Here is a 26094-nt window from a genome sequence, read left to right as displayed (position 1 = left end):
GATCTGGCCTCCTTGTACAGGTAGTAGAAAAACACCATCACAGAGAGAGAGAGAGAGAGAGAGAGAGAGAGCATCGAGATTTGGCAGGCAACCCTTTTGACAGGTCAACTTTGCAGATATGTGTGTCCTCGTCAAGGTCTTGGGTTATGGTGTGTGATCGGTAGGCTATACAAGCAAACAATTATTACTCCGTACTAGAGGGGGTTTCCTTTTGGTGAGGTTTATTACGGAGTAAATGGTGGCCCAGTCAATAGATATTGCTACGTGTACGGAGTATATGAGAAAAAAGAAAACCCCCACGAAGCATTTGCCTAGAGCCGCATAGCAACTTGTGCGTGGGGTCTTCGTCAAGGGTACCGTTGCTTCGTACGGAGTACGTCTCCTGGCCAGCTGCCTGTGGTGTGTCGAAAGAGGAAATTCGCAGCTTACCAGGACGGTCGTGGACGCGGCAAATGTCTCAACACCCTTCACAAAAGGATCAATCAAGGAAGACTGTTGGAACGTCTGGCCAAAGGAACACCTAGGTATATTTCCAAAGAGCAATTCATTCGAGGTGTCCGTCCCGACTGGTATTTCAATTCCCCCGTTCCGCCCACCCGGCTCTCCGAAACACACAAGACATGGGCATGCTCCTCCATGGCAAGTACGAGCGAGGTTTGATTTGTGAAGGGGGAAAAGGGAAGAAGAATGTCTCGAGGTGTGAAAGCGCTGCTCCCCCTAAGTTGGCGTCACGAAATATGGGAAAATTGACGTGTATTGTTTTCTTTCTTCTCTTCTTTTCCGATAGATCTATGCAGAAGATGTAATATCAAGCGGCATCCACGGTGGGATCATTAATCCGCCCAACACAAAAACAAAATTCCCCTCTCACTCCCGCGTGCATACGAGTAGGAAATAAACCCCCACCCCCTCCCAAATATAGGAATACATGGAATGTAAAACAAAAAGCGTCTCGATCGCGGAGGATATCGCTCCGAAAACATCTAACCCCGAGCATCTTTCGTAAGAATCGTGGACCTTCCGGTCTCGAAGCTCAGTCTCGGGCTGCAGTCAACGACACTGCTCTCCGAGGTACAGTCAGTGGCGCTCGGGGTATAGGTAAAGCCATCCACGACCGCAATTTCACCGGCAAGTTCCTCCTCGTATCGAGGCGGCGGGGCAGAATATGAAGGTGGCACCTCGGACAATCGGCTCGAACCCACACCAGCTTCAAGCTCGGCGGGTGTGAATGCTCGTCGATGGGCATGGTTTCGGGAGTAGGTGGCCCGACCCTCCTCAGCTCGAATGACGTCTCGCAGAAAGTCAGACGTGATTTGTAGATCTTGAATCTCCTGCCGCATGGCCTCTTCCAGTACGCCCTCTTGTTCAAGGATCATCTGTCTCTTTTCCTCATAATCATTGGTTGAAGTAGATCGCTTCCACCATGACAGGAACTTGTGCTTACATGCGGCTTTGCGGTATAATTTCTTGGTGCGTCGCTCTTCCCTGCGAGCGGCACGCTCGGCTCGTCGTCGTGGATCTCGGTAGCGTAACGTTTTAGCCCTGATGAGTTTGAAGAGAAGACCTGAAACTATGACTAAAAGTAAGAGTGCGAGGACCGCCAGGCCGAGTTTGTATTCAAAGCTGTGTTGTCCACTTGGGGACAAGAAACCTGGCTGTGATGTTGTAGAAGCTTCCGAGGGACGTCCTCCTGGTCCGCCGTGAGGTCCGAATGCCCAAGGTGGGGGCCCATGCCATCCCGGGGGAGGACCATGGGGTGGTCGAAAGTGAGGGCGAGGTGGCCCCGCAAACGGTGGTCGGCCGGGGAAGGGGGGTGGGCCATCGAAGGGCGGGTTCGGATGGTCCTTATCTCCCAACCACGGCGGATGATGAGGGTGATCCTTGTCACCTCCGTGAAACCATGGGGGAGGATGAGGATGGTTTTTGTCATCAGGGTCGAACCACGGAGGATGCGGATGATGACCCTTATGATCTGGGTCAAACCACGGAGGAGGGTGAGGATGGTCTTTGTCGCCCGGATTGAACCAAGGGGGATGATGTGGCGGACCATGACCTCCAGGCCAGGCGAACGGCGACCCGTGATGACTATCGGGTTTGTGCTCAGCTTCCTCGGATGGTGGCTGTGTCTGAGGTTCATGCTCAACATGTGAGCCTTCAGCAGATGGCTGTGGAGGATTAGAATTGTCCTGATCATGCGATTCGGTTGCTGCTTCAGTTGCTGCTGTCGGCGTCGGTAACGAACGGGTGGTAGCCGCCGCTGACGTAACCACAGGTTGCTCGCCCTCGAACTGACCGTGTTGGATGGAGGGTACAGCATCAGGAGCGTCTTTGGTATCTGGGCTGTCTTGGTCTCCAGCATGCGTCGAGCACGCAGTCTGGCTCTCGTACTGCTTACAACCATCGCGGTGATGCTTGTGATGCGAGAAATGAGCAGCCACAAATTTTTTGATAGCTGGTAATTTCTTGAGTGCAGTTTGCCACAGACATTTTATGCTTGAACACGCCTTAAAGTCTTGTTTCAAGATCGACAAGACCTTGCCTTCGGCCTTGCGCATTTGGTCGTGGAGATTGGCCATTTCTTCGCCGAGACCTTGGAGCTTATCGGACTCAAGTTGTAACAACTCATCAAGAGACATGTTGTCATCATTCATGACTGGGATCACGGAAAGCATTTGGTCGTTGGGAAGGAGCCAGTCATCACAGATGTCATCGAGCGAAAGGCGGTCAACGGGCTTGTCCTCAAGTCGAAGCACGGTAGGGCGGCCCTTCTGTCTGAAGGAAGTCGTAAAGCCAGAGGTATTCTGGACGTGATTGTGTCCGACAATGTCATCAAAGCGAACAGATACTATCGACGCTTGTCCCTTGAGGCATGTCGACTGCCAGCTGGCATGGATTTCTTTCTCACCCAGGCCATTCGAAGCCTTGGACTTGAAAGAAATTTGTCCATGACCGACATTGTTGCCTTTGGGCAGGACGAGAGGTAGACCGTTGAGTCGAGGAGGAGCACTGCTACATTCCTCCTCGGCTGAATCAATCTCTAGGGTCAGTTCCTATTGACGGAATTAATTGATAGCTAACAAAGAGCAAAGGTTACATACCAGGCCATCATCTGTACCTATGAAGCAGCCCTGGCAAGGTGCACGGAAGTGTATAGAGATATGATTGGGACCTAGCAGCGTCAGCAACGATCACCCGTCCAGACTGGTATATATCTTAGTAATACCTGTTGTACCTGCAACGGTCTCGATGGTTTTAGGAGCGGTACTGGCGATAGAAGGAGGGGGAGGACGAAGAGCGGCGGTGACCAAGAAAATAAAGAGTGTTACGCCCTTGATGGAAGAGGCCTTCATATTGGAAAGCGCAAGTAGGTACGCGCCAAAAGTCTACGGATCCCGGGAAACGGAAATGGAGAATGAATTGATCAATGAGATGGCATATTCCCAATAGAGCCAGAGGGAAGAGTTTCTGCCTCAAACCTCCATTGCCCTCAGCCCAGAGGAAGGATGTCTGAAGAAAAATGAGAATAGGAAAACGGAAAGGAAATGAACCGGATGGAACGAGGCGTGTCTCTTTTTTTTGGCTGGAGCCTGAGAGACTGGGAAAAGCAGAGAAGATGAATGAAGATTAGGCGGGAAATGGGGAGGATGGATGGAGTGAGAATCCCTTGGTCCCTTGGTCCATTTTTACGGCTGGCACGGAGTACGAGTACGGAGCAAATACGGAGTACTGGCCTCCTTAACGCTCCGTACCAAAAAAACAGGACTAGGAACAGGTAATTTACTGTACTGTAACGACAAGACGCGATGCACACAGCCCCATGCCGTTGGCCGCGTCATCAGGCACTTGGAAGACACCAGTCACAATCCTTCGTCCTCCGTACCCTGTAGGCCCCCTAAGGTAGTCGGACAATGTACAGAAGCTCAGGGCTTTTGGTGAGGCCCTTTATAGTCGTACACGATCCTCGCCCTCACCGTCTCCCCACGATTCCAGATGACAACGCGTCTGCTGTACCGCCGTACTCCGGAGACTGCTTCGAAGCCCCAAACCTGTTCGGCTTGCCAGCCTTTACCCTCGACGTTCGTCGCCCAAGTCTGGACATGATGCTCGTCGTCGTTCAAGAAGCTCGACTCGATCTTGCCGTCCCGTAAAGTCTCTGCTCTGAGAAACGCCGCATCTTCAACTGACCCGGGACCTTCCATATCAAACGTGTCGGCCATGTTGAAAAGTCGCGATTTGTGGCGACATTTGCCAAAGATCTTGTCCTGGTGTTGATCGTCTTGCCAGTCCATCACCCTGTTCTCCTGGGTCGTGGCAAGCCCTGCAACGACAGTGGTAATGTCGATATGCTGCACAGCGGCACCTTTCGTGTATCCCACAACGGTGAGCTAAATGTACCCGGCTGAAGGTCAATCACTGGCAATACGAGGTCGAAAGGTCCGCCGTGAGGGAGAGGCTATATTCTGATTCTTCCACGTACCGCGACAGGAGTCAGTTCGACTGCTTTCCGAGCAACCCAGGTGACACGTTGAAGGGCGAGCATATCGTCAACATGGTCTGAGAGAGATTTGTTCTGGGTTTCCCGGAGGATCGGGCGTCAGCACAGCCTTGGTCATGACTTCAAACGGCAGGTATTGCTATGCCGCCTGGTATCTGCGCATCGGTCTCAGCAGGACTTACCATGACAAATCTGCCCGACAAGTTGGTGCATGTAACATGGGCTGGTGCCGCCATGATATACTGCTTTCTTGTTCAAGAGAACCGGACGTCAAGCTACTATACGTACGAGGACGAGGGCCGTAGAATGAGTACCTAGTCTTGGTATCTTTTCAAGATACTACTACAGTAGAAATTCCTGAAGAGTGAACGAGTATCATGTCGAGGTCTTTTGGGCGTGAAAGCCAGAGGGGCTATCGAAGGCTTTAATGCAGTATCGAGATTCATTCGTCACACGCGGCTCTAGTTGGTAAATTTCTACGTAGTAACTTTTGAAGCTGAACGAACGCTTTCCTCTTTGGAAAGGAACCAGGCTTGAAGAGCCTCAGAGATCGAAAGCACCGGCATGCCACCTAGGTTGGATTTGGTACTTGGGCAATCACAATGTCTTGAGTCGCTGCCACAATCACAACAATCTGTCAATCCCTATGGCTGTACTCATTGCTATCGCTAGACATGCCATCCACTTGTTTTCCACTCGATGAGTATATTTTCAATTGTCATTCCTCGAATTTTCTAGGCGCGCGCCGCGCTGTGTTGAAAGCGGAAAGTCCTTCAGCTGGGAAAACGCGAACGCGGTTGCGACATACCCTCAAAAGAATGTCACGCTCAGGTCGACTTCATGGGGACTGGTTTTGTTGGTTATGACACTCTACCCTTTTGCTTTTCCATTACTGTACAGAATATCTCGTGTACTTCTTGTAAAGTTCTCGTCCCGTAAGAGTACAAAACTTGCGTAATAAAAGACTTTCGTTCCACAATCACCCTTTGGACCTTCAACTTCCCCCTGACGAGGTAACCTGTAATGTGTATAGGGGGTTTCGAACTGCTGGTTACTGCCACTCTAAAAGTTCCACAGACAACCAAACACAGAATTCTTCTTCTAACACAAGACTTATACGAGTCCTTTACAATAATTCCACAGCAATAACAATCCAGTGGCGCGGTCAGTCGGTGAGTACCGAGGCCGTAAGCCGAACAGCCCACTTTGTACGGAATACGAAGTACGAGCTCCCCTTCGGTTGCCTGCTATTATTATCTAATACCAACACGGCTCGTCATCTTCTTCTCCTCCTTCTCAAGTTTTCTGGGGTGAGATGGCAGCCGAGCTTGGGCTCACTAGGCAGCTGCAGCCAATCGAAGTGTCCCAACCCTTTATTGAAACAGCGCCAGGGACTTTTTTTTTGTCGCCCATCCAAAAACACTCATGGAAGATCTACCGCGTAAGGTAGAGCTCAAATCTTCATCTCTCCCTCGCCTGCTCGTCCCACATATTGCTCTTGATCTCTCTTCTGCCTTTCCTTGCGCCACAGTCTGGACCGTTGATCAGTCACGAAACCCCCGTGCTTGGACTAGACACTCGCGACCTGGAGTCCGGGGAGCGGGCTTGGGTGAAGCTCCCGTGCTTGACATCTTAGCGTTGCGCCAAACGTCGCGGCTAATGGAAAAAGAACAACTTGCTGCCTTCATCCGCCACATCCGTCGATAAAACTACTCCTTGCCTGCTTTCTGACCGACTTTTGCTTCAATCCTGTGTCTCGGTCTTCTCACTGCACCGTCACTCACTGCACTCGCTTTGCCAGGTGGTGATACACCCCAAACGCCGAGTTAGACCATCAAACGCGTCGCGGAGCTCGTCTACCCAGCAGGATTCTCAACTATTGAAACGACAGCCACGATACATATGACCCGAATGATTGTCCTGGCGGGTGCACCGGAGCCTAACAAGCTCGATTGGAACGAAAAGCTTCCACTACCGAATTCTACGCACATCGAAACCGCCACCGCGAATCCGAGCTGCTCGCCACTCTCTCCGACCTCGAAAGCATTTGGTGCGCAATGGAGGCAGATGACTACTCAGAGGCTTCAAATGCGCCCAATCCTTCCGAAACTCAACATTGACGCGAGGCCACCGCCCGAGAGTTTTGATCCGAGCGGCGCCGACTTCTTCAGCGCAGATGAACATGCCGGGTCTCAGACGCCAGGTAGCGACGTGAGTTGCAACGAGTCCCAGCCATCAGGGAATTCCAGCGAGACCACTTCCGAAGCGCTATCGGAGTACTATGAGCATTCGTTTGCGATTCACGAAGCCGTTCCTTCATCGCAAATCTCGGCATTTTCAAGCTACACGCCGGGCACGCCGACGTACGAAAGCAGCGAGGAGATGTTTCCTCAGACCCCGGGGGGAGGTATCATCCGAACGCCGTCACAAAGACGACTAAGCCAGGCCCCACGGCCAAAGCACTTGAGCGATCTGGACGACATTCCCAATGCAAGATATCTGACATCTATCGAGCCGCAAACTATGACGGTGAACCTGATTGTGGGCATACTGTCAATATCGCCAGCTCGGACCGTCATCACTGGGACAAGGTACGGCAGACCTCGCGAGACAGAGTTAGTGGAAATGGTTGTGGGGGATGAGACCAAAACCGGCTTCAGCATCAGCATGTGGTTACCGCGAGAAATGCACGTTAACTGGAAAGACGGCGCCAAGGCCACCCCCGAAGGATCGCGGAGTGTGCTGCGAAGGTCCCTGCGATTCATGAGACCGCGCGATGTGGTCTTGTTGCAGAACGTCGCGCTGAGTTCGTTTCGTGGGAAAGTGCATGGGCAGAGTCTCAAAGGCGATGTGACGAAAATCGATCTATTGTTCCGTAAGAAGGTCGACGACGATGACATTAGCGGAATCTACACCATGTCGAACCTACGCATGGCAAAAGACCCGCAAGTGCTAAAGGTCAAGCGGGTCAAAGATTGGATGATGGACTTTGTGGGGGATCGAGACGACCGGGCTCGTGCTGCGAAGGGCCGGCAGCGAGGGAGGACCGATTACGGCTTTCTCCCTGACGATACCCCATGATGAGTTTTTGATGCGACCATTCCTGTTTGCCTTTTGGACAAACACTACGAACTCAGGTAGAAGGAAGAATTTCAGGATACCCGTCATGACCTCTTTGGACACCAGGGCCAAGAACATCCCAAGAGAACGGGAGGTAAGATTGTACTCGTATCACCCATGGGCAGAGCGAGAAGCGAGCGAATTCCGAAGAGAGCAAGGGATGCTAAAGCCTTGTTTTGTTTCTGTTTATTTCTTATTTGTACGAGTATTCTAGCATCGATTGACGAGATACGACAGCGTTGAATGGCCAGTACTTATTTCTGACAACTTGCCACCGAGCTTCTGTACAAGTACATGGTATAATATATAGTATATGCTAGTTAAATTTTAGGGTACCAAATCACTTGGTGAGACACACCAGTCCATTACTTACACCCCTTCAACATGACTCTGTGGTTTCTTCGTACCGGTTCCACATGGATCGTGACCAATTGATTTTCATCCAATGGAAAATCAACGAGTACCGAGTCACCAGGTGTAGATGAAACGGGAAGTCTTTTGTGTCCTTTCTTGTTGAAAAAGAACCATCGAAATCTACCGTAGCTACTCCGTCTGTCTAATCTTACTACTCCGTACAAAGAATTCTTATACCTTCAGAGTCAACGGAGAAATAAAGGGGATGGGCTTGTTCGGCTAAGGTCTAGCCGTTCTGGCTCCTATCTACCTACCTAGAGGTGCTTCAACTACCTTGTTACTTACCAACTGCGGCACTGGGATGCTTCCGCTTGCAGAATACATCTGACAGGACAGCATAAAGAAAATAAAGAATGTCGGCATGTGACTGGAATACTTCCTCCTACGAATTAGGTCCGACGGGGCAACACAAAGAAGAGGAATGTCGAGCTGTGGCCTCTTTTTGCTTGGAATGCTTCTGCTTGCGCAAAGAGCCCCTCACATTGCCAGTTTTTCCAGCCCCATTCACGTCCGTCAAAAGGTTCCTGTTGAAGGCTATATAGTTCATGGCTTCGCAAGCTTCCCCTCCCATGACATTTTGTGAAGAACTCCCTAGCCTACCTACCATTCTCCCCAACCAGCATATCAAAACGTTGAACGATGATCGACTGGGCCAGTGGGAATGTTCCCGTCGAACATGACTACACTCATCCAGAGCGCCACTTTGAGGGCCTTGTTGCCGACAGCAGGCGTCCCGACGAGGTGAGAATCCCTCTAGAGTGGATTAAGCAGGGTTTCAGGAGCAATTTCGACGAAACTGTATTACTATGTTGGGCCTGTGGTTGGACCGCGGAAGATCAGGCCGGGAGCTATGGGCCACGGATCCAAATGATGCATTCCCGGAACAACATGGGCATATGGTCAATTGGAACCAAGTGGCTTATTCTGGATCAGCCTAACGATCCCAACATGGGGGCCGACTACATGACCTGGAAATTCTTGAAGGAACAGCCAGGGCTGACTATCCCGCTGCTTGAAACGATGCAACGCCTGAGTGAGCCCAACGACCCTATACAATTCACACTCGTACCTCGGGCGCAGGGCTCTACACTCCATGCAGTTTGGCACAAACTGACTCCCGAACAAAAGGACAGTTACAAGGACCAAATGGCTGACATCCTGAAACAACTCCGACAATTCACAGCACCGTATCCCCAGAGGGTCAACGGAGATGAGCTTCCCGACATCGTTGTCGGTGTCTGCCATGGGGGCCATGGACCGGGCTGCATAAGCCTAGGCCGCACCAGGGAAGAATGGCTGGAGAATATGGCCGACGACCTTCGCTTTGGCATCGCATTCAAGTGCAGAACGACAGACCCGGACGTGATCGAGCCGAAGCTCCAAGAACTCAAAGACAGCTTTCCAGCTGGAGAGCCGTACACGCTGAGTCATATGGATCTGAACCTGACCAATATCATTGTCAAGGATGATAAGATCGAGGCAATCATCGACTGGGAAATGGCCGGGTACTATCCGTGGTGGGCAGAGGTCTACACTCTTCTCCACATGAGAAATGCAGAACACGACTTTTTCTCAGGCCCCGACGGTGTCTGGTCCAGAGTTCACCCAGAACTGGCGCCACTCGGCCCAGCCTTCCAAGCGATGTTCGACCGGATAGGACCAGTTGCGCAAGCTTTCGACCGCGCGAGTCTCCGAGCAATTCACGACGTCCCCGCAGACGCGCCCCAGGTCAGCTTCCACCGGCCCGTGTTTTGCAAATGCAAGCCCCGTGGTGGATTGATCCAGGCCAAGGACCTTGGGGCTGTCCTCAAACATACGGCGGGGGATTGGAGGGATGCGCTTCAACATGATGCTCGCAAGCTTGCATTGGTGGACAGGGACTTGAAAGAAGCTGCAGAACTTAAGGCGTGGAGAGAAGAGAACTCCTCACCGCCTTCGCCTCCTCGAGATTCAAAGAGTGGTAACACTGACTAGGGGTGCCAGGCCCAATGGCGCAATGTTGTCCGCGGGGCTGGGGCGGTTCGTTAGATAGGTAGCGTCGCGAAAGGCAGTATCTAGTCATGATCGGTGAAACCGTGACAGGTACATTTATCTACTGACTGATACTTGCCTCAGAGGGAGTACTCGAGGGGAACAGTATCGTAGAATGGTAGTAGGAATATGAGAAGATGAGGTTTTCTATCTGAATCATAATGAAATGAAATCCACTCGCAATGCCATACACAACCAGCGCAAAAATCCTCCCTGACAAAAGAAACTTGGAGTTCACAATTTTCGACCACCGTTCCATCCCCATGCAATTCACCATCACACCCACGCAGCTCATCGCAAATCCCCCGGAAATCCAACTCCAATCCATGCAATCCGCCTCCAGCCTCCATGAGATTTCTTTCTTCCATCATTTCCATCGTGACCACCCCGAGATTCCGCAAGCCATGCCGCGTTCCAATTTCAGGGCTGAGGAGGGTGGTAATGGGCATTTGCGATGACTGCTCAATGTTAGCGTCCAATCATAGCAGCAAGACGCAAGTCTCGAAGAAGATGGATGAAAGGGTCAAGCAAACTAGAAAAGCAAGACAGGGGGTTTGTGACTCGATCGAGGCATAATCTGTTTGTCCTGGGATGATCTGCTGTACGGCTTGACTGAGCTGGGCCTCAGTGACGGGATCCCACTTCATGGTTCTCGGTCGCTGGACACCTGTCTGGGTGGAGAACGCCACTTCTCCTCCTGGCTTGATGATGACCAGGACTTTGTGTTCGGAATTTCCGACAAAGATGGCAGCTCTCGATTGAGGACCCAAAACTGCAGGATACTCTTGATCAAATTATGTTTGCGTGTGAGGTTCGAGCGGAATGGGGACCGCTGGCCCAAATGCAAACTTGGTCCACTTGAGCTCCTCGGAATTTTGGTCTCTTGTTGGTATAGTCACGCCGCCGCACTTCTCGCAACGCTTTTTCCAGCTTGGATTGTTTATGTCGCAGAACACACACCGATGGACTTCGAATGATGTTGTGAGGGCTGACGACATTGTGTTTGATTTTTCTGGGTGTCCGTGCTAGGTCCAAGGAGTGGATAATGACGCTGATGGTGATGGTGTTTGTCAGAGTGTTGACGGTGATGATGTTCTTCAGAGTTGTTGATGGTAGAGAGTAAAAGTGGTCAAGTGTCTACATCTCTCCCTTCTTATACTCTCTCACTCAGATAGTCTCTCTCTCTCTCTCTTCTTTCATTTCCTCCAAAGAGGGGATCTACTTACCTTGGAAGAAAGAGGCGAGCTGGTTGTTTCTGATCTTCTTTGTTCTCCCAAGGGCCCAATCTGCAGCTTGCCTGCTGCGTAGAGTTTCTTACCTTGCATTTTGCGTCGGAACATCAAGATTGTCCCGGGGGTCGCAAAGGCTGGAAGGAGACAAAAAAAGACAGTTTGATTGCGGCAATAAACAACAAATGCACCTTGCGTGTCAGGCAAGCCGCGGGAAGAGACAGTTTTCAGAATGGCAAACAATGACATCTCAGTCAGGGGCAGCCGGGTCGGAGCCCGGCGACGAGACAAGCTCAACAAAGACCGGGAAAAGGAGATAGAAGACCAAGGCTGTTCAGGACAGACTCAGCAAAGAACCAAAAAAGGAGAAAGAGATAGAAGACGAAAGCTGTTTAGACCAAAAACAACAAAGAACAAAAAGAGATTGGGAAAAGATGGGAACGGTAACATCCTGGTGAGAGGTGTATCCCCGCCTCTGAGACAGTCAAGCGTCAATAATCTTGCAAGGGCCACCAAACGATTGAGTGGCCAGATGCACTCAGTTGAAAAATGTCCTCGAACCTGTTGAAGCGTCTCATACAAGCTGGACTGAAACCCACAAAGAAATCAAGAGAGAAAAGGAGAAAGAGACAATTTTCTCATACTCCCTCACAACTTTGTGTTGTTACGGGGAAGAGTTCATGATCTGGAGCGAGGGAGAGAGAGAATCATGGTCGTTTGAAGGGAATATGGGAGTCGAATTTTACTTTGTAAACAGTGCTTGGCGATCCCCAAATCTCATACATCCGACAACTCTCTAGGAAATGAGGGTGTGTGGTAACACAGAAGATGTAGATATCTACCCAGGTACTCTGCTTATCAATTGAGAGAATGAATAAAAATCTCGCTCTCAAAAGTCTTTGCTCCCATCAGCGGCGCATTCGTCGACATACGTGTCGTTGTCGACCGTTGTCGACCGTTCTGCCGAGCAAAGACTTCTACCGTTTGGCCGTTGACACTCGCAGGAATCGCCGCTTCAACATGAAGTCATGAAGCATTGTATCTACCGGGGTTGATGGCATGCAATCATGGAGTTGGAATTTGCGAGGCTCCTGCGCAGCGCGCTCATCAATCACTGCCTTCGTGCTGTTCATTTAAGAATGCACATACCGTAAATATCCCAGAGACATTCCTGCAAACATTCCTGCCAAAAATTTACTGCTATGGTCAATTTCAGGGATAACTTGAACTCGGCTACAACAAACATAAATAGTCAATCTACCACAGTCTTGATCCAAGAAGCTGATTCTTCCAGAAACTACTTTCTTTCTTATTCCGCAGTCGAACGGGAACAAAATCTCACATCATGAACAAAGGTCAGGGTGATGGGAGACGTCAGTCTCCGCGAAAGCAAACCAGAGCAAACCACAATCCTGCCGAAATCAAAGACTCTCCTGGTAAACCAACACAGACATTTTCAATCTGAAGGGCATTATATACTGATGATGTTTTCGTTTAAATGTCTCAGTGTTCTACGCAAGTACCTTCCCTGCTATATGCCGTCAGCAGCCTTCTGCGAGACATTACAACATGGTTGGGCAATTTGGTGGACCGTGTTTCGATGCGATATCCAACCAATGGACGGCTAGTCTCCAAGTGGAAGCCGATGGGTCTATCGAGATTGATGACGAGATAGTCAAGCAACTCCGACACCTTGCACCTGAACGCGAACAAATCCTTGCCGTAAGTCATCTTTGCCGATCTCACCGTCCAGCCAAACTAATGACTTGAATTCCAGGCATTGGATCACGTCGGCCAACTCGCGAAGCAAGTCACCGGACGAATCTTCATCACCGTGCTCCGTCCTAGGGATGACGGTATGAGCAAGTCGGTAGACGACCTCGTGGAACATGAATACGCCATGATGTCTGGCTTCTGGCTAGATAAGACGAAGTTCGTGACATGTGCACACTTCCTCAACACGATCCCCTTCACAAATGTCGACGAAACAGAGAAATACTTGAAAGTTACGAACCCTGCGCGACCGCGAGCTTTGGTCTCGAACAAGAGACGAGCTTCTGGGGTGACTCAGAGCGGTAAGTGCACCATCCCTGGGGACCCGTGAGGTGCTGTTCCATCCTAGACACTGACCACTTTTGTGAAATAGGACCCGAAGTGTGGCCAGTGTACTTGGTCAGCTTATCACGATCGTCGGACATCGCAGTGTTTGAATTGAGTCAAGCCGCAGTCACGAGTGGGAACTACCCACCCGATTCAGTCCCATCAAGTGCCTTGTCCTCATCACTCACCGAACCTACCACAAATACGTCGGGCAGGTCTTTCAAGGACACTGATCAGTCATACCTGCGCCTCTTTGCAGCGTATTATCCTGCGAACAACATACTTGTGGAGCGCACCGACCTTTCTCCCAAACGAAAAGAATTTGCGAGACAAGCCAACATTCCGTTTGCCTGGGATTTATGGTGTGAAGAGAGATCGAATCTCGACCCTGCTGCTGCGAAGAATCCAGGCGTAAGTCTTGATATGTCCTACTCAGTGTCAAAAACGAGGACATAGGGATCATCTAACGTGTTGTGTCACTGCATTAGGATTTTTCTAGGACATTCAACCCCCATTGTCGAAGCGTAGCTTTTGGCCAGCTTCAATCAGATCACCGAGGCAATCCGGGGCATGGCAACAGCGATTTCGCGCAGATCAGAGAATGTAATCTTGTCGGAACGTATGGATGTTCTGGGGGCATGGTGTGTCACTTGTACCGAGAGGCCGGCAGTTGGCGATCCGTGGTTGTAGGCATCTGTAAGTTGTCCGGCCCTTTGGTTATGTTTTGTTTGACCGTTCAGCTGACCAGTTGACAGTTCATGGGGAGAGTAGCAATGATCCAAGATACAACGAAATTGTGGCTTTCAAACAGCAATTTGTCCAAGCGATTCAGAAGGGGACATTTTGAAAGTCACAAGGGTTCTGCGTCATTTCGTTGGGATTCTGTTTTGCTTTTGATTACTCGGTTGGATGATTGAGGTACCATTGGAGGCTGGTGACAGTCATGGCTCAGCAAAGGTACAAGGACACGGTAAAGAGTGAATGTTGCATTCCAGGTCTACCGGTCAGTGCTGGCTTCAAGCGCTGAATCATGGCACTCCACCCAAAAACGAAAAGAAAAGAAAAGCCCAAAAACATGGCCGTGGTACGGGATGCAGTGTATGAATTCATATCGAAGTCTTTTGCAATTCGCGATTTCGTACTCCGTATGTTGCTTTTATCTGGAGAGAAACTTCGTCTGTATTTGTATTTCCGTACACCGTAATAAAACCAAAAAACAACAAGAAAAATAAAAATGAAAACAAACGGCGCGTCAACCACGGGGTTATCGTGGCTGTGTAACGCGTCGTCTGCCCACACACCACGCCTCAGTGATCTACACGCATACCTGTCAGCGAAAGACTGGGGCCTGGAACAAGAGGCGGCGTTCCTTTACTGACCGAGTACTTCGAAGTATGGAGTACCTACAGAGTCATTATTCAGAAAGGAAAGTCCATTCGAGCCCATGCGAGAAAAGAAGAGCTGAGATTTTTCCAACGGGACCTTCTGCAAGCCCGGAGGCTAAAAAACCGTGCCCGAGGAATTTGTGGACTGGCTGTCACTCCGTCCTCCGTGTGGTACATTACATACATCTGAGCTCGAATCCACCACCGGGGGGGGGGCTCATGATACTGTACAAGAAACGCCTCCCCGTCAAGCGGAAACAATACTGTACAGTACTGTATTAAAATCTCATCAGAAGGACAGACCAATCGAGGGACAATTTGATGACAGTCGGGGGGAAGGGGGGCGTGTGTGGGTTGATAGAAAGGAGAGAGTTGTCCGAGGAAATTTCATGCATGTCTGACATGAAGACGACCGAATAGAATTGGCCTTTGTATGTGTGTGACAAGCGACGTCTGACATGTTTTCTTTTTAAGCCACCAAACGCCAGTCTAGGCCATTCCGCTATCGATAAAATTAGCGTTGATGTACTAGTGACTAGTGTCTAGGTAAAATAACTTGACACTAAACTTTTCGAACACTGTGGCTCGACTTCAGAGTGACACTCACTGCACACCACCAGACACCGACTTCTCAGTCTTTATACTCCCCTATCTCACACACACACACACACACACAGAGACAAAGACAAAGACCTCTGCTCCTTTTTCTACTCCCACTCCTCTTTTCTACTCCGGATTGCTCTTTGACCTTTCTTGAACCGTCCACCGCTTCCACACGGTAGTGTACCTTACGCTCGCTTTTCAAAACCCACCCGTCGCTCGCGTTTCATCTTCTTTCACCCTCGACCAAAGATCTTCGCCTTCTTTCACTTTTCAAAGAGACGAATCGAGAACAAAGCACTTCCTCGCAAGGATGAAGGGTATGTTGGACTCTCTGACTGTGAACGTCGGACCCGCGTGTGCGTACGAGAAAGGGAAAACCAATGCTAACACGGACGTTTCTCCTCCTCGACGCAGCCCTCATTCTGTATGTAAAAGCCGCGGCCGTCGTAGTCGCCGCCTCCCCCGCGACGGAGAGAGACGCCCCCCTCCTCCCCCCCAAAATGGCAGAGCACCTTACTGACAAGACATTGGCGGCACCACAGCGTCGGTGGCTTCGGCACCAGACTGCGACCTCTCACCCTCACCCTCCCGAAACCCCTCGTCGAGTTCGCCAACCGACCCATGATCCTGCACCAGGTCGAGGCCCTGGCGGCCGCCGGCGTCACGGACATTGTCCTGGCGGTTAACTATCGCCCGGAGGTCATGACCGGGGCCCTGAAGCAGTACGAGGAGAGGTACAACGTCAAGATCACGTTCTCGGTCGAGACCGAACCCCTGGGCACCGCGGGCCCCCTGAAGCTCGCCGAGAAGATCCTCGGCCGGGACGACAAGCCGTTCTTCGTCCTCAACTCGGACGTCATCTGCGAGTACCCCTTCCGGCAGCTGGCCGACTTCCACGCCTCCCACGGGGACGAGGGCACCATCGTCGTGACCAAGGTCGAGGAGCCCAGCAAGTACGGCGTCATCGTCCACAAGCCCAGCCACCCCTCCCGCATCGACCGGTTCGTCGAGAAGCCTGTCGAGTTCGTCGGCAACCGGATCAACGCGGGCATCTACATCCTCAACCCGTCGGTCCTCAAGCGCATCGAGCTGCGGCCCACCTCGATCGAGCAGGAGACCTTCCCGGCCATCTGCAAGGACAACCAGCTCCACTCGTTCGACCTCGAGGGCTTCTGGATGGACGTGGGCCAGCCCAAGGACTTCCTGAGCGGCACCTGCCTGTACCTGTCCTCCCTGGCCAAGAACAAGCCCAAGGCCCTCGTCTCCAACAACGAACCCTACGTCTTTGGCGGCAACGTCATGGTCGACCCGACCGCGAAGATCGGCAAGGGCTGCCGCATCGGCCCCAACGTGGTCATCGGCCCCGGCTGCGTCATCGGCGACGGTGTCCGACTCCAGAGATGCGTGCTGCTGGAGGACTCGAAGGTCAAAGACCACGCATGGGTCAAGTCTACCATTGTCGGTGAGTTGACACGATACGACACGACGTCACTTTCTTTCTTTCTTGTTCTTCTATACTACCACGTACATCAGTTTACTGACTTGTTTCTTTCTTCTCCCTTGAACAGGTTGGAGATCTACCGTCGGCCGTTGGGCTCGTCTGGAGAACGTCACCGTCTTGGGTGATGACGTCTCTATCGGTGACGAGATTTATGTCAATGGTGGTAGTGTTTTGCCCCACAAGAGTATCAAAGCGAACGTCGAGGTGCCTTCTATCATCATGTAAAGAAAAGGACCGACAACCCCACACTTGTGTGCGTGCGTGTGCCGGTGCATGTGTGTGTACACACACATGGTGGTTGGGCATTATTCTTTTTTACTCTCTCTCGGAAGCCTCCATTTTTATTACTTTCAACCAAATCTTCACTCTGCCGTTTTGTCTGTTGCAGGGGGGAGGATGGAAAGCGACGAGGATTTCCAGCAAATGCATGCTGATTTCTGGATCGGCATTTTTCTTTCCCTTTTTTTTTGCTTTCCGTCTTATCCATTGCATGCGTGGGCGCGAAAACGAGTCAAGGCCAGGTAAATACGGGAGATAGGGGGGCGTTATGCGGAGTCGAGAACCAAATGAGATAAACCAAGAAGAATAAAAATGGATTTCGGACCTATCAGTGTGAGAAGTTGAATACATTTTTTTTGTTTTTCCAAAATGGAGATGACGTTGATGTTTTCCCTCCTTGCTCTCTCCCATTATTCATTGTTCAGCTAGCCAGCGCATAACAGCACCCGCCTTCAAAAAGGGGTCATCACATCAACATTGTCAACATGAATATCAACGGATGGCACTGATGATCATCTGAGTGGCATCGTTCTGTGGGTGTCTCCTCCTTCTCCTGGGCGATTCTACCCCCGTGACCTTTAGCCAGTTCAAGATCGTCTCCAGCTGCATTTGCGGCCTGGGGAGAGTCCTTCGGGTGGGCGTAGCGGTAGCGGCAGCGGCCGACGACTCTGGGACGGATCGCCTTTCTATCCTGGGATATCTCTCGGTCGATCGACTTGCGGCGAATGATGTTGGCGTTGCTGGTTGACAAGGTCCGAGAAGAGGTTCGTCGCCGGCCTTTGATATGCCATGCTGCTGCTGTGGGTGATTGTGATGGTGGTGACCCGAGTTTGCCAACTCGTTTGGGGTAAATGTTATCCCGTTTCGTTCGACTACAATGAGGTATTGACCGGCTAGGATGACCATGTCCTCCGATCTGATCTCTTCTTCGTGCTCTCCGTCCTCGATCTTTGTGAGAGGGGTGACAAAGTATTTGGTCTCGTGCCCGTGGAAGCTGACCTCCATGGTCATGCCGTCGTTCAACAGCGTGACCGAGTGGACCGAACGACGTTGGGCCTCAATGTAGATGACGTCCCCGTTGCCGCCGCCGCGCCACGCCTTGTACACGTTCCAGACGGCGATGGGCGTCTCCTCGGCGCCGATCGGGTAGAGGACCTTGGAGATCGGCTCGTCCGCCAGTTTGGCCGAGTACTTTTCCATCTTCTCCTTGTTCTCCTCCGCGAGTCTGTAGAGGCGCCACACCGCGACCAGTCTCGCCCGGATGCCGTGCACCGTCTGTCGAATCCGCTCGTCCAGCCGTTTCTCGTCGAACGTCTGCTGGACCGTGATCTCGATGGCCTCGATGGCAGCGCGCATCTTGCTGAGGTCCGACGCCAGGTGCCGCACGAGTTCTCGCCGGGTGATTTTCCGTCCCTCGACTTTGTACGTGACAGCGAGCATGTGCTCGTTGAGCGAAGCGACGTGGTACGTTAAACGGCCCGACCCCTTGATCTCGGGAAGGAGTGATTGTTCGCTAGGTGACCCGCCTCGGCTCAGCCTCCGGGATATGGGAAGCCGCTCCCCGATGATGCTGTTGAGACGCGCCGACATTGTGTGCTTCGGTCGAGCTGGGAGGATGCTCTTTACGACATTAAGTGTCGTATTGATTTCCCATATGGCCCTGTAAAGAGGCTCATTGACCTGGACGTCTGTTATGTCAAGATTGAAAGACCTGCCCTCGGGGGTGGCTTCAACGACCGCGTACCGTCGTGGCGTCATGCGGGTGATGTTTTCGAGGTCTTCCACCGAGACAATGTATCGACAGCCATTAGTAAGAATAATGGTGACTTCATTCGAGGTGTACTCCGCAGTGAGATTGATCGGTGGTATCTCGTTGATGGTCCTTGCGGGCCCGGCATATTGCAGGTGCTTGAAAATGCCGGAATCTGAGTAGCCCTTTTCAGGCCAATTGATGACCCACGAGCACTCCGCACTGCCTACCTGCTCGATAGTGCCGGGCAGAACGTACTGATGGTCGACCAGGTGGTGAAGGAACATGCTCCAGAGCTGAGGCTGATCAGACAGCTGTGGATCAGGGTTTGCCAGAGGGCCATCGCAGGCAATGATGAGGGACCGCAGAAAGATTTTGGAGTTGATTGACATGAGTGGGAGTACTTTGAGGATGAGAAGTTCGATGTGCTGCCGGTGGGCCTGGATTGAGTAGGTCACTTCGAGGAATTCGGCCAATTCACTCAAGTCATCTATTGGACTTTTGTGTCAGTTAAAAGCGGTGGTCTGAAGGGGTTGGTGGAATCTGATGTACCGTCATTCAGTAGAGATAACAGCAGAACCAACATCTGGAGAAACCTTGGTCGGATCAGTTGTTGCTCTTGTCTGTTGTAGGAAGCCAGCGAATTGAAATAGGCCGCGCTGAGGGAAATGATGTTTTTGATCCCGCTGCTCGTGGTCAGCGTCTGGAACATGGTGCCGTGGTCGACGCCATAGCGTGTGTTCTTGGACGAGATGATGTGTCTTCTAGTAGACATTCGGAACAAAATAGGACTTCGAATGCAGAGTCTGCGAGCGTCCTCGATCATGTTGTCAAGCAGTTTGATCTAGCAGACTGTCAGATGGAAAAATTGAGCAGGCCAATCACTCACCGTTTCTCCACAAGACAGGTCGGAACCACCACGATTGATGATGTGCCGATAATTCAGGATGACCGCCATCAGGCTTGACTGGTCTACTTCAACCAAGAGGCCTTCAAGGTCCCATTTCTCGGAGAATAACACGTTGACGATCTTGACATTGTCACTGCGTATTGTGACAATGCGATCTTGGTGCCGGCGTAGAGCCAGGGCTCGATGATTCGATGTCGCATTGGGATCGGTAAATGGGCCAGTGGCATTCATGCGCTGGCGTGCTGCAGCGATCACCGCAGGGGTATTGTCAGTAGCAATGATGGACATGGACTTGTCGACGTCGAAGTTCTTGAGAAGCGCTCCTGCAGTATTGACTCGCCAAGAAGCGTCCTTTTGATCAGGCTCCTTCTGTGACATTTGGATCTGTTCCATTTGTGTCACTTGAGGGGTGTCGGCGCCAGCAAGGAAAGCAATGCCGATCTTCGGTTTGATTGCATCTTCAACGACTTCGGCCAGTCTGATACCATCTTTGAAACTCGCCGACAATCGACCAGTTATCGTCTTTTCAAAGGCCTTTACGAGCATGTCATGGGCTTCAAAGGAGGTATATTGGCCCGCAAGCCTCTCGAGGAGATCATCCTGTTGGTCCTGCAGGTCATAATTCTGGCTCGTGGTAAATTGAGGAGAGATCATGCTGGAAGGACCAGGTCTGGGGCGTTGAGGGTCTTGACCGTAAGAAGCAGCAGTGTTTGCATTGTTTCGACGCCCCTCATAGTCTGCAGCATTGTCCATGTTGAAGATTAGGAACAGTCGAGTCGAGACCGAGATAATGAATCCCAGAGTTCAGGGAGCAGGACTTGTATAAGTCCTAGCCTGTATTGGAGAAGTTGGAAATAATTCTTCACGAGCAGTGAGTACAAATAAAGAGTGGACCCTGCCTTCCTTGTGACAACGAGAAGCATACCGAGAAGGCAACCCGTGATCCATGCAGTCGAATGATTGTAGATTTATGAGAGAAGAATTCTCTTTTCCACTCATGCTGCTTGACGGAGCTCAGTACAGACCAAGTCGGATCACCGTGGCGAGCTTGAGGGGTTTCCGGTTCGTTTCTTGACTGAGACTCATTGAGGTCGATGCCTATCGCCCAGGATGTCTGCAGAAAAAGCCACTCGGTTACAGGAACGAGCCATACGGAAGCCTCACCGGCGGCAGCCGAGTGTCGGGGTTGAAGCCATAGTTGATAGCCTGGAGGCGCTAGGCGCAGCCGCAGCAAGTTGCCTTGCGCCTTGCTCCAGGGCAACACCAGCGCTGTAGAAGTAAAAGGGTAATAACGAGACCATTGAGGGTTAGGCATCGCTGCGGGGTTCTTTGGGACAAATGCAAGGCAGACGAGGTGACTGTGTTCTGTTGGGGGGTTTGAGACGAAAGCCAAAAGGTGAAGCAAGGGTCCTGTATTCTGGCTGTGCCCAATGGTTGCCTTCCCATGAAAGATCGGCTTCTCCTAGTAGCCTTGTCGAGGCGCAAGAGGAACAGAGCACTGCAGTATGCAATTCGAGCCCGGGCGCGCCCGCAGTGCTTACCAGCTCGACGACGTCTAGGACTTGATAGAATTGATGTAGGGTAACCAGGTACGATGGGGTGTTTTGATATCTAACAAGCTGTATGAGACTTTCTCGTCCGACGACACCCAATTTTGGCCACACCAGCCTGGGCGAAAATCAACACTATCTGCGTGGTTTAGAATTTGAAGTGGTACACATACACGAAACAAATTCAAAGTGCCGAAACTAAAGCTTCCGTTGAGTCGCTCCGTCCGTCATCTCAAACCCGTCGTCCTTCGGGTTCTTGTACTTGGTTCGACAGATAGTTCGGATTCCGAGGATACCCAACCAATAATTTCCCTGGGGATACTCTGGTGCAATCTGATATAAGAGATCGCTCTCCCAATTGATGTTGTTGTAAACGTTCTGTATGACGGGGGTCAGTGAAAGCTTTTTCATGACACAAAACTCGGGACATGTACTGTGCAGAACAGGACAAGGTCAAGCAGAACAACAGAAAGGGAGCCGGTATATCTTGGACGTACCATGATACACAACACGGTGTCCAGGATCCACACCACAAGCCAGATAATCCAATACGCCTGGCTGGAGGCTTTGCCGCGAAAGCGATATCCCACGGCCCACGTGATCATGCCGATTAAGGCGGTAGGCTGATGAAATGGTCAATGATTAGATGAAACCGGCGAATGCAAACGCGACGGATGTGCGATGGACTTACCGCGCAAAGCCGTTGAAATCGGCATGCAAGATTGAGGTAGGCAACTCGATCAGCAACTGTGTTTCGTGATGCGGTCGCCATCAACCAGCAGGTCTGGAGAAACGCCATCCTGTTTTATGGGGGAAAACGTACGCGTCAGTCAGGAATCTCGAAGGCTTGTTATGACAGCACAACAGGCTTGTGTGTGCAGGTGGGTAGCTTACCAGTGCGTGGCTAGAAATGGCGAGACCGTCGCGATGAAATAATGGCTCTGTGCTCCGTAGAGAGAGCCCAGGCATGCTGATGCGATTTCCAGACCCCATGAGGAGACGGTCAAGAAGTAGAAGATCAGGTATTCTTGATTCCGGGCAAGCGGACCTCCGGTTTTGAATGGGAGAGCGGAGGGTTCGTCGTCGCACGCGTTGTCGATCGTCTTTGCCATTGCGACGACTTTGTTAGACACAGAGAGTTGATCTGTCCTGGAGTCGGATCTGAAAGTCTTCTTACTAGATTGATGAGATGAATTGAACAGGATGATATTGCAGAGTAAGCATGACGATTGTTGCGGCGGGAACGACGGAAATGAAGCTGCCAACAAACTGCATGTTTTAGGCAAGTCACGTGCGATTATCTAAGCCATTCCCCATAGACCCTTCTGCCCTACACTGTACTCCGTACTTCTACTCGTACTCTCACTTGTACTTCTAGGTATATGGGAGTCCCTGAGGGTCGCTATGAGGGTTGTTTGGTACGACCTTGCATCAGTAGCAGAAACAGACCGATGACAAATGAACATTGTGCATTGAGTATCGAGAAGCATTACCTCGAAGGCCTAGTCTATGTATCTCAGCACCGCTGGCTGGCTGGCAAACAAAACGCCGAATCTCTCTCCCCGTGCTCCCTTACACTGTCACCCAACTATCAGATTCTTCGACGGTCCAACCTAGCCCCATCTCAAGAACACAAATGGGTCCTATTACTGCGTAGCTAATGCCGACTCCGTAGATCGAGCCAGGTAAAATAATAAGGACAAGATCTTGGTTTCTTCAAAGGAAAAAAGAAAACCCAAAGGACTAGAAGAAGGGGAGAAAAACTAGCGCACGCACACAAATATCGTGGGCTTTTACCCGGGTAAAAACACCTTTGCGCAGTGGAAGGCGCCACGGCAGAAATCATAGGCCGCATATTTTCCACCCCTTCAAAGGTATGAGAAGCATTTGCACGTTCGTTTCATGGTACAGAAGTATCGAGGCTTGAAACACTATGGCATGGGTCGTCACCATTCGGCATCCGAGAGAATGTCCAATCGCGTTTCTTCACAAGGCAGTGCCTGGAGCGGACGGGCCAGGACCAAGCTTGGATGGCCCGATCGGCGAGTTGCGCTTTTCTCGAACAACGCTGGCCGAGTTGCTGCGTCTCCGGCTAACATCCGCCATGGGTGATGATCGAGATGGTCCGGGAGACATGCTGCGCTTTTGTTGAGGTCGAGGGCCTGGAGAGAGTGGTCGAGGGGCTTGGTTGAACTGACCGGGTCCTGGACTCATTGATCTCGATGGCCTCATTGAACCCGCGGGGGACATTGGTCCAGGGGACATTGGTCGTCGAGGGCCGCCGGCGGGACTCATGGGTCTGCTTGCAGGTGACATGGGCCGTCCAGGAGGAGTCATACCCGCTGGGCGAGGAGAGTTGAAGTTCTGGCTTCGAGGAGTGCCTGCAGGCGACATCGGGCGGGAGGCGGATCCGGGACCATGTGCAGGAGGTCGGGCATACTGGTTCAGATGTGATGGCTTCGGCTTGGACGGCTTCGTCGCGAGGCACGTGCGAGGGACAACACCTTGTTGAGAGCGATCAAGTCTGATGCAGAGGGCCTACAGATGTGTTAGCTTGCGTTGATCTCACACAATAGCGATCAGTAAAAGACTTACCCATCCGTCGTCGTATTCGTGGAGCAGTCGAACAAGTTGTCCGTTCTTGAGTTCCAGCTCGTCGTCCATTGAAGGAGTGAAGTCCAGCAGAACACGATAAACATTGCCTTGAGGCGGTTCGCTAGCCGGAGATGCGGCAGGAGCGGCGGCGACAATTGGAACCGGGGTGACAGGAGTAGATGGACCAGATGCAGGGGCGTCTCGCGGGGTCGGTTGAGGCGAAGCCATTGCGACAGGAGGCTGAGGTGCAGACTCATCGTTGGCCGCAGGCGCTTGTACAGTTGGCAGTGGTCGTGCTGCAACGGGCTCTGGGACAGGCGCTGGGCTCGACTTCGGTTTGAAGGCTGCCGCAGTTGCAGCACCACCGAGAGCCGCGGCAGCAGCAACAGGAGCAACAGGGGCGGCAGCAGCAGATGGCATTGGCATCATACGAGGGGCTGGTTGAGAAGTTGGGGCAGCGTGGGCTGGGGCAGAAGGAGCCTTTTCAGGATCAGCAAATGGATTCTCTGGATCTGCAAAGGGATCCTCTCGCTCCATGGGCTTGCGAGTCGGACTTGGTCCACGCGGTTGGCGAGCTGGAGAAAGGTTTCGAGCTGAAGCAGCACCAGGCTCTCCGGCCGTGTTCAAGAGATTACCGCCGCTCAGTCGTGCTTTGTTAGGTTGGCCGAACTCTGGAAGCATTCGAGATACAGGTCGGAGGCTCAGTCTTGGGGCAGTGGTGCTGGAGATGGTGGGACTTCTGTTAATCATCTCCGTGGCAGCAGGGGCACCAGCTCCATATGTCGACTTCTCGTTGTCCTTGTTGGCTTGGGCCTCGCGTTCCCTCTTCTTCTTCCCGAGTATCCAGAGAAGGAAGACTGCAATGATACCGACGACGGCAATGACGCCAATGGCAATACCTGCTTTTGCACCTGTTGCCATGCCGCCGCTTGAGCTACTGGAGCCGTCTTTCTGAGAAGCCCCAGCGGTTGCCGAAGCACCAGAACTGGTGAGTTCTGCAACATTGTTGGGGGAGAATGTCGTTGATGCAGAGGCGTTGGCAAGCGAGTTTGGGGCTGTAGTTGCTGCCGCCGCAGCAGTGTCAAAGGAGTTGTTCGCATTGCCAGAGGCGACGACTGTCTCCGCTGGAGCAGTGCTGAATTGGACCGATGCCCCGGTTTTTCCACCAGCTTGACCACCTCCTGCGGTGGCAGTTGCTACAGCTGGTATGCTGTTGGATCCTCCTCCACTCAGGGTTGTGTAGCCTCCGATGACACCAGTGAAGGTTGGCTCGGCGGTCACATAGACAACTGAGTAGACGGTGCCTCCTGCTGTGCTAACGCCATCGTCTCGTCGCGCCAACTCTACCATTCTGTCATGGAAGTGCTGATGGGCGTGACCCATCTCTGATATGTATTTCACACCGGTGATCACAAGTCTTGTTGTTCCTCAACCAAGAGCTTCTTTTTTGGTTGTTTTAATCCTAAGTCGGAATAAGACCAGCGTCGCCGGCACGAGTCTTTCTAGTTCGAAGAGAGTGACTGAGAAGGTAGTAAGGACTGATCGGCACAATTGTCGATAAAAGAAGGGCGACAATGGCACTAAGTTGTGAATAGGGACAATAGGATGGATTGAAGAATCGAAAGTCGCGCGCGACGTGAAGGGTGTAGCAGCAAAGTCAGCGCATGAGGAAGTGAAGGTAATCAACAAGCTGGAGAGCAGCAGTGACGCGGTGACAAAGGCTGGATGGAGTACGGACCTCACTTTCTCTCTCTCTGTTTCGCACTCTTTCACTCTCGTGAGAAAGAATAGAACTGCGGTGGAGAAAGGTGGTCTACTGTGGGCTATCTAATTAACCACGGAGTGGTAAGTGAACAAGGGAGAATTTCCACTCATTGGTGTTCCTGGATTTAGTTGCAAGCCACACAGGCGCCTAAACACCAAGTCAGTTTAGACGCTCTGGTACCTGCAGGCTGGTGGATGATTGACCGAGATTGCAGATTTGACACGAGAGGCCGCTCTGACCAGCACCTTGTACGAGCGTCTGCGTCTGGACAAACCGACTCAAGAGACCCTCGAGCACCCGGAGAGTGACAGGCCCATGACATTATTATCAGATATCATCTTCTTTGGATAGCCAGCCCAGCATCAAA

The 26094-nt window shown here is 51.7% G+C and overlaps 8 protein-coding genes across 9 annotated transcripts; 3 read left to right on the top strand and 5 right to left on the bottom strand.

Annotated features, from left to right (window-relative positions):
• Window positions 1-105: 105 nt before the first annotated feature.
• PV06_07163 (uncharacterized protein) lies at window positions 106-3633 on the bottom strand. The gene is made up of 3 exons (XM_016408360.1): window positions 3224-3633; window positions 3099-3169; window positions 106-3050 (listed from the first exon to the last, which is right to left on the bottom strand). Exons 1-3 carry the CDS (start codon window positions 3348-3350, stop codon window positions 984-986), a joined length of 2265 nt encoding a protein of 754 aa, XP_016261840.1. The 5' UTR covers window positions 3351-3633; the 3' UTR covers window positions 106-983.
• Window positions 3634-3920: 287 nt separating this feature from the next.
• PV06_07162 (uncharacterized protein) lies at window positions 3921-4731 on the bottom strand (the record flags this gene model as incomplete). Its single annotated transcript, XM_016408359.1, has 3 exons — window positions 3921-4385; window positions 4478-4570; window positions 4678-4731. The coding sequence occupies 3 exons, from the start codon at window positions 4729-4731 to the stop codon at window positions 3921-3923; spliced, it is 612 nt and encodes a 203-aa protein (XP_016261839.1).
• Window positions 4732-5883: 1152 nt separating this feature from the next.
• On the top strand, window positions 5884-7980 carry PV06_07161 (uncharacterized protein). The gene has a single exon (XM_016408358.1). The coding sequence runs from the start codon at window positions 6398-6400 to the stop codon at window positions 7574-7576; it is 1179 nt and encodes a 392-aa protein (XP_016261838.1). The 5' UTR covers window positions 5884-6397; the 3' UTR covers window positions 7577-7980.
• A 4654-nt stretch (window positions 7981-12634) lies between these two features.
• Window positions 12635-14491, top strand: PV06_07160 (uncharacterized protein; the record flags this gene model as incomplete). Its single annotated transcript, XM_016408357.1, has 6 exons — window positions 12635-12725; window positions 12797-13011; window positions 13067-13364; window positions 13436-13800; window positions 13878-14085; window positions 14145-14491. The coding sequence occupies 6 exons, from the start codon at window positions 12635-12637 to the stop codon at window positions 14234-14236; spliced, it is 1269 nt and encodes a 422-aa protein (XP_016261837.1). The 3' UTR covers window positions 14237-14491.
• An 872-nt stretch (window positions 14492-15363) lies between these two features.
• Window positions 15364-17533, top strand: PV06_07159. 2 transcript variants are annotated; one of them, XM_016408356.1, is made up of 4 exons: window positions 15364-15694; window positions 15792-15801; window positions 15920-16839; window positions 16946-17533. In XM_016408356.1, the coding sequence occupies exons 1-4, from the start codon at window positions 15688-15690 to the stop codon at window positions 17101-17103; spliced, it is 1095 nt and encodes a 364-aa protein (XP_016261836.1). In that variant the 5' UTR covers window positions 15364-15687; the 3' UTR covers window positions 17104-17533. The 2 variants fall into 2 exon arrangements, with proteins under 2 accessions (XP_016261836.1, XP_016261835.1); XM_016408355.1 differs by having other exon boundaries at window positions 15364-15801.
• Window positions 17493-19819, bottom strand: PV06_07158 (uncharacterized protein). Its single transcript, XM_016408354.1, has 2 exons — window positions 19460-19819; window positions 17493-19397 (listed from the first exon to the last, which is right to left on the bottom strand). Exons 1-2 carry the CDS (start codon window positions 19731-19733, stop codon window positions 17650-17652), a joined length of 2022 nt encoding a protein of 673 aa, XP_016261834.1. The 5' UTR covers window positions 19734-19819; the 3' UTR covers window positions 17493-17649.
• Window positions 19820-20923: 1104 nt separating this feature from the next.
• PV06_07157 (uncharacterized protein) lies at window positions 20924-22580 on the bottom strand. Its single transcript, XM_016408353.1, has 4 exons — window positions 22262-22580; window positions 22059-22167; window positions 21865-21990; window positions 20924-21745 (listed from the first exon to the last, which is right to left on the bottom strand). The coding sequence occupies exons 1-4, from the start codon at window positions 22477-22479 to the stop codon at window positions 21566-21568; spliced, it is 633 nt and encodes a 210-aa protein (XP_016261833.1). The 5' UTR covers window positions 22480-22580; the 3' UTR covers window positions 20924-21565.
• Window positions 22581-22816: 236 nt separating this feature from the next.
• Window positions 22817-25771, bottom strand: PV06_07156 (uncharacterized protein). Its single transcript, XM_016408352.1, has 2 exons — window positions 23963-25771; window positions 22817-23905 (listed from the first exon to the last, which is right to left on the bottom strand). Exons 1-2 carry the CDS (start codon window positions 25343-25345, stop codon window positions 23354-23356), a joined length of 1935 nt encoding a protein of 644 aa, XP_016261832.1. The 5' UTR covers window positions 25346-25771; the 3' UTR covers window positions 22817-23353.
• Between the last annotated feature and the right edge of the window lie 323 nt (window positions 25772-26094).

This window comes from Exophiala oligosperma (assembly GCF_000835515.1).
Source record: "Exophiala oligosperma strain CBS 72588 unplaced genomic scaffold supercont1.6, whole genome shotgun sequence".
NCBI classification, from domain to species: Eukaryota; Fungi; Ascomycota; class Eurotiomycetes; order Chaetothyriales; family Herpotrichiellaceae; genus Exophiala; species Exophiala oligosperma.
Note: the sequence above shows the minus strand (reverse complement) of the source record. Positions and strands in the feature narration are given on the sequence as shown.

Excerpts from the sequence above, each read along its gene's own strand:
- PV06_07158 (XM_016408354.1), bottom strand. The coding sequence starts at position 19,733 with ATGATCGAGGACGCTCGCAGACTCTGCATTCGAAGTCCTATTTTGTTC. Across the intron at positions 19,398-19,459 it reads GTTATCTCTACTGAATGACG|ATGACTTGAGTGAATTGGCC; the intron begins GTACATCAGATT and ends AAAGTCCAATAG.
- PV06_07156 (XM_016408352.1), bottom strand. The coding sequence starts at position 25,345 with ATGGGTCACGCCCATCAGCACTTCCATGACAGAATGGTAGAGTTGGCG. Across the intron at positions 23,906-23,962 it reads ACGAATACGACGACGGATGG|GCCCTCTGCATCAGACTTGA; the intron begins GTAAGTCTTTTA and ends ACACATCTGTAG.
- PV06_07159 (XM_016408355.1), top strand. The coding sequence starts at position 15,758 with ATGCTAACACGGACGTTTCTCCTCCTCGACGCAGCCCTCATTCT. Across the intron at positions 15,802-15,919 it reads CTCGACGCAGCCCTCATTCT|CGTCGGTGGCTTCGGCACCA; the intron begins GTATGTAAAAGC and ends GCGGCACCACAG. Across the intron at positions 16,840-16,945 it reads GGTCAAGTCTACCATTGTCG|GTTGGAGATCTACCGTCGGC; the intron begins GTGAGTTGACAC and ends TCCCTTGAACAG.
- PV06_07161 (XM_016408358.1), top strand. The coding sequence starts at position 6,398 with ATGACCCGAATGATTGTCCTGGCGGGTGCACCGGAGCCTAACAAGCTC.
- PV06_07157 (XM_016408353.1), bottom strand. The coding sequence starts at position 22,479 with ATGGCAAAGACGATCGACAACGCGTGCGACGACGAACCCTCCGCTCTC. Across the intron at positions 22,168-22,261 it reads CCATTTCTAGCCACGCACTG|GATGGCGTTTCTCCAGACCT; the intron begins GTAAGCTACCCA and ends CCCATAAAACAG. Across the intron at positions 21,991-22,058 it reads GATTTCAACGGCTTTGCGCG|CCTACCGCCTTAATCGGCAT; the intron begins GTAAGTCCATCG and ends CCATTTCATCAG.
- PV06_07163 (XM_016408360.1), bottom strand. The coding sequence starts at position 3,350 with ATGAAGGCCTCTTCCATCAAGGGCGTAACACTCTTTATTTTCTTGGTC. Across the intron at positions 3,170-3,223 it reads GACCGTTGCAGGTACAACAG|GTCCCAATCATATCTCTATA; the intron begins GTATTACTAAGA and ends TGACGCTGCTAG. Across the intron at positions 3,051-3,098 it reads TAGGTACAGATGATGGCCTG|GAACTGACCCTAGAGATTGA; the intron begins GTATGTAACCTT and ends TTCCGTCAATAG.